The sequence below is a fragment of the Trachurus trachurus genome (assembly GCF_905171665.1).
Source record: "Trachurus trachurus genome assembly, chromosome: 15".
NCBI classification, from domain to species: domain Eukaryota; kingdom Metazoa; phylum Chordata; class Actinopteri; order Carangiformes; family Carangidae; genus Trachurus; species Trachurus trachurus.
The window spans coordinates 29,218,999-29,224,504 of record NC_139906.1 but is presented as its reverse complement, the minus strand read 5'-3'; the positions used below and the strand labels follow the sequence as shown (position 1 = coordinate 29,224,504).

General features: G+C 43.8%; 1 protein-coding gene across 1 annotated transcript; it reads right to left on the bottom strand.

Moving 5' to 3' along the window:
* Positions 1 to 2,180: 2,180 nt before the first annotated feature.
* Positions 2,181 to 4,005, bottom strand: lbx1a (ladybird homeobox 1a; the record flags this gene model as incomplete). The annotated part of the gene is made up of 2 exons (XM_083987537.1): positions 2,181 to 2,707; positions 3,675 to 4,005. 2 exons carry the CDS (start codon positions 4,003 to 4,005, stop codon positions 2,181 to 2,183), a joined length of 858 nt encoding a protein of 285 aa, XP_083843663.1.
* Positions 4,006 to 5,506: the final 1,501 nt, after the last annotated feature.

Here is a 5,506-nt window from a genome sequence, read left to right as displayed (position 1 = left end):
GAGAGGGGGGGTGGAGAACAGGGACATGCATCAAACTTCCAATTTTCCAGCAGACTGATTAAATTCTCCTTCTTTTTCCTTCATTTATCTGGCAGACTAATCTGCACAAGCCTTGGTGCACAGTGGTGTTGTCCACGCTGAAGGAGGAACCCTTCTTTCTCTCTTTCACCTCCATCTTACATTTATGGGGGATTTAGTTTACTGTAACCAAATTCTACATTTTTAAAACTCAAGCTGACCACTGATATGAATGCATATATAGTCAGTCGGTTTGGTCCCCACTGTCAGATTCATTAATATGACATGACAGAAGATAAAATAAAAAATGTTGCTAATTTTTGGCCACCATACTGAACAATGCCGAAGACCGTGAAAGCTCCAGAAAAAAAACTAAATACTGACCATGGACTTTATAGAAAAAAACGGAAATAATTAGGGCTATAACACGTTTTGGAATTACTCACGGAGGCTGTAAAAAAAATGTAAGATAATAATAATAATAATAATAATAATAATAATAATAATAATAATAATAATAATAATAATAATAATAATAATAATAATAATAGGCAGAAAAATACAAATAAATTGCTATTATTATTATTTTTAGTAGTAGTTTTAGTATTATGATTATTTATAGCACTCCCCTCAACAAAGTCCTTTAGGGTAACACTTTATTTTAAGGGGTCCTTGTTCCTGTGTATCTACCTAATTAATTACAGTGTAATTACCTATGTAACCGTATGTAATAACATGTACTTACATTGTAAATACATAGTGTATTTTCGTGTACTTACAGGTCCTTGTTACACTTGTAATAAGAAATGCTTGTGCAAAGAGAGAGGCCACTTTGGCATTTCTTATTACAAGTGTAACAAGGACCTGTAAGTACACGAAAATACACTATGTATTTACAATGTAAGTACATGTTATTACATACGGTTACATAGGTAATTACACTGTAATTAATTAGGTAGATACGCAGGAACAAGGACCCCTTAAAATAAAGTGTTACCGTGGTGGAGTATGTGATTTAAAAGCAGACAAAAAAGAGTAATACATAAGTGCGTGTGTGTCTGACAAATGTGCGTATATTTCTAACTTGTAATGGGCTACAGTGTAATAATGTGTCGTGTTGAACCAGACACAGCAGACACAGACTGCCACAGGTAGCTGATGGAGAACAGATCAAGTGTGTGACTGACAGCTCCGTCCTCTTCCAGTCCATTATTTCTCAGCCGGGACCGGCCCACACAGCTCCATTCACATTCATGACCATGTTGTTTTCCCTCTCTGTCTCTCAGCGCAGCGGGCCCGCAGACCTGCAAACATGTCCCTCATCATATGCGACAAAGGGATCGGGGCACGGCGCTGAAAAGACGGGTTAAGTCAATTCATCAATGTGAACTCGTAATTGAGAGGAGAATCCTGAAACCATATGGCCGCTGAACGCGCTCCTCTGGCCGCCTTTGTGCGCTGAGACGCACGCGCTGCTGGAGAGCTGCGGCCCCCGGGGGTACACACACACACACACACACACACACACACACACACACACACACACACACACACACACACACACACACACACACACACACACACACACACACACACACCCCAGATTGTGCTTCTCACAGAGCAAAATGAAAATACAGGCAGGAGGTCAGAAGGTAACTCGCTGCTGTAATGAATCATTTTTTCTCCCAAACACAGTGACTGTATATGGTTCACTGTATTATAAAATGTGCTATACACTGAATATTTGAAAAGGTCCTTTTATTATATGTCGTCGGTTTAGTTTACATTACATTTGTACACTTTTCTGCGTTGTGTATATAGCAAAGGCACTTAAAGGGTGTACAAAGCATTATAAATATATTAAATCGTGATTTATTACAAGCTATTACACATTATTGTCTGTGTGTGATTATCATTTCAGAACAAATAGAATATCAAAACACTCGGCTCGAGTTTATAAAAATGATTTGTTGAATCCTTCTGAACCGTTTCCAACATCTACGAACCACCTGACCCGCGTGTCTGCGCACCTGCGTGTGTTCCTCAGTTTGCGCGTGAACATGTCACACTTGTGTGTGTTTATGTCTGTGAACGGTTTGAGCGTGAAGGCTGCCATCCCATAAGTTTGTCCCCAAACACCACCTCACCCCCCCACCCCGGCTTCAGTCGTCCACGTCGATCTCCTCTTCATCCTCGGAGCAGAACTTGCTGCTCAGCCGGTCCGTGCACCGCGACGAGGCGGGGGAACAAGGCGACATGTGCGGCCTGCTGGAGTCCAGGCTCTCGGTGTGAGTGGTGGTGGTGTCGTGGTCGCGCGGGGACGTGGAGGAGACCGGGTCCGGCTCGGTGTGTCGGCCCAGACCTTCCGCCGCGCACTTCTCCAGCTCGGCCAGCTTGGACAGCTTCTCCAAGGCCACGGGGCCCACGGCCTTGGCCGACTCCACGTCCGCCTTCATCTCCTCCAGGTCCCGCTTCAGCTTGGCGCGCCGGTTCTGAAACCAGGTGATGACCTGCGCGTTGGTCAGACCGAGCTGCTGGGCGATCTGGTCCCGGTCCGCGGGGCTCAGGTACTTCTGGTACAGGAAGCGCTTCTCCAGCTCGTAGATCTGGTGGTTGGTGAACGCCGTGCGGGACTTCCGCCGCTTCTTCGGGGTGTTCCTCTGACCGAACAGGGTCAGACCGTCTCGGCCTGAAACAGAGGGACAGAGTGGGTCATGAAAAACAAAAACCAAACAGAACAGAAAACATAAAAAAAAATGTCAATACTCCAGAAAAGAATGAGCCATTAACAAACAATAATAACTAGTTTTATTCAGCTGATCAGATTTGTATTTCTCTTTAATATCCTCAACACTTTCTTCCGAAGATATAGCCTACATTTATAGATTATTCCCTCATGGAAATTAAAATGTATTTTACACCAACTAAACAATGGATTTTTAAAATTACATGACACTGTTACATCTTAAAAACATTTTTCACAGCAACCCTGTACCACTACACTAAACCAAATACTTTCTTAATGTCAATGTGCAATATCTATTCATTCTTACAGGTTCTACTGATTTTTAATAACTGGATGATTTATTTATTTTTTTCCTGTATGAGCATGCATGTGTGTCGTTGAGGATGTCCTTTTTAGTCTGTTTTAGTTCTTTTTAGCCCTGGAATGGATGTGGCACGACAAAATCGTTGCACTTAATTGCAATGACAAGGATTTGAATTTGAATTCATAATAAAAGAAGACTGAAAATTAAATGTGAAAATATAAGTTATTTTCATTTCTATTAAAAACAACAACAGTGTTTTATTTTATTACACGACTACACTTTTTAATATAATAAAAAAGGCCTAACGTTTTTAATAACTGATCCATTTAATGAGAATATCTTAGTCTCACTATTTCACACAAAACGAATTACAGAATCCTGTCAGAATCACAACAAATTAATAATAGTTATTTAAAAAAATTAACTACAAAATACAGTTTAGACCAAATTAACATTTACAAGCACATTTGAGTCATTGAGCTCCTTAGATTTTTCTTTAATTATTCCTTAGAAAACAGAACAGTTTAGCAACATGCGGCTCAACAAACAGCGTGTGTGTGTGAAGCATATGTGTCTGAACATCACTACAGAGTAGAAGTGTTTTACCCTCGGCCGCCTGCAGCACGCTGACCTCCAGGCCCTTGAAGGTCTTGCTGGCCAGCTCCTCCAGCGCGCTGAGCGGGGAGGTCTGGCTGAGCAGCGGCCGGCCGCTCAGGCTGTGTCCCTGTCCCGCCGAGGACAGCTTGTCTCTGGGGGAGAGGAGGTGCGCCGCTCCGCTCAGGGAGTAGCTCCGTCTCACCGGCTTGTTGAGGATGTCCTCGATGCTGAACGGAGTCAGCGGCTTGTTGGAGTTGGCGGGCGGCGGCAGCTGGTCCAGCGGACTGCGCCTCCGCTCCTCCAGCACCGCGGGGTATTTGGACTCGTCCTTGGAGGTCATGGTGAGGCAGCGAGGGGGGGGAGAGAGAGACCCCCTGACTCTTTTTTGTGTGTGTGTGATTTCAAACAAGAACGATTCAAAAGCGTTGGGAGTTGCGCGCGGACAGGTTACCAAGCAGAGGGAAGGTGGTGATGATGATAATAATAATAATCCGCGCGGCTCGGATCACAGGTGCCTCTGCAGCCGCATGTCGGCCGCGTGCACAGCTGCAGGCTGCAGGGACTCTTCTCTCTATCCCAGCTCACAGTCCCGGCGCGTTGTCCGGGGTGACGCACAACGAGGCGCGCGCTGAACCCATCCGCTGGACGGTGATGAACAGAAAGCAGCAGAGATTGACCACCAGTAACAAGTTATTGCTGACTGGAAGGCAATCAATTACTCTCTCTCCCTCCCTCTTTCCTCTCTCTCTCTCTCTCTCTCTCTCTCTCTCTCTCTCTCTCTCTCTCTCTGTGTGTGTGTGTGATGCAGTCAGATACCGGGGAGCGGTAATTAGAGGGCAAGGCGGAGAGGAGGAGTCCAATTAGAAAGTAGAGCAGGTCCCACTTAACACTTTCTCTCTAAAATTAGATAATTTGTCACAAAAACAAGCAAATGTTTCTCTCCGCGTGACATCATCCTCATTTGAATACGCGGCGTGTAATTGGCACCGCGCGTTTCTTTCTTTCTTTTTTTTTTTTTTAGTTTTTCACCGGGCGAGCTCGTGCCAATTTGGAAACACTCGCGCACTGTGTCAATCTTCAGGCCAATTACACTCAGATAAAGTCCCGCCGAGCAAGAAAATCAGAGAGAGGGAGAGAGAGAGAGAGATCAGCGGTAACACTAGATGAGTGACAGACAGGAGGCATCACCCTCACCCACACTGAACAGCACCATGCGCACAAACAATGTCATAAACAGACATGAGCAAAAAATATAATGTCAGCTCAGAATGGTCCTGCATGTTACTCATCTGATAATTAACATCATTATAGTCTGTTTGCAAAATTATTATTTTTGACAGATGTTGGCTTCTTGTATTTTAATGTCATTTGCAACAAGGCCTAATTAATAATTTATACTATTAGTGATTCCAGGGCCGTTGCTAGGAATTCTGGCCCCCCTGAAAGAATACTAAAGTGGGCCCCTACCCCCTGACTTTTCCACTTTTTACAGACTACATATGTAATATCATTTTTTATTTAGCCTACTTTGTTTTGATGCTAATGCAGCATTACTATGAGTATTAGTCAGGGTCTTATGCAGAATAAAGCAGTCACACAAGGATTAGGCTACTGGGTTTTTTGGGGCCTTACTGGGCGCTGGGCCCCTAGAATTATCATCACTTTTCTCCCCTACGGCCCTGAGTGATTCCATGTTTAGGATGTAGACATGTTACAGTAACACATTATATCACAACAGCTCACAACTGTAATTTAAAAAAGTTTGGGCCATAAAAAAATTGTTCACACTGAGTAAAGGTTCAGTGACAGCACCAGCTTTGGACTGATTTCAGTCTGTATTC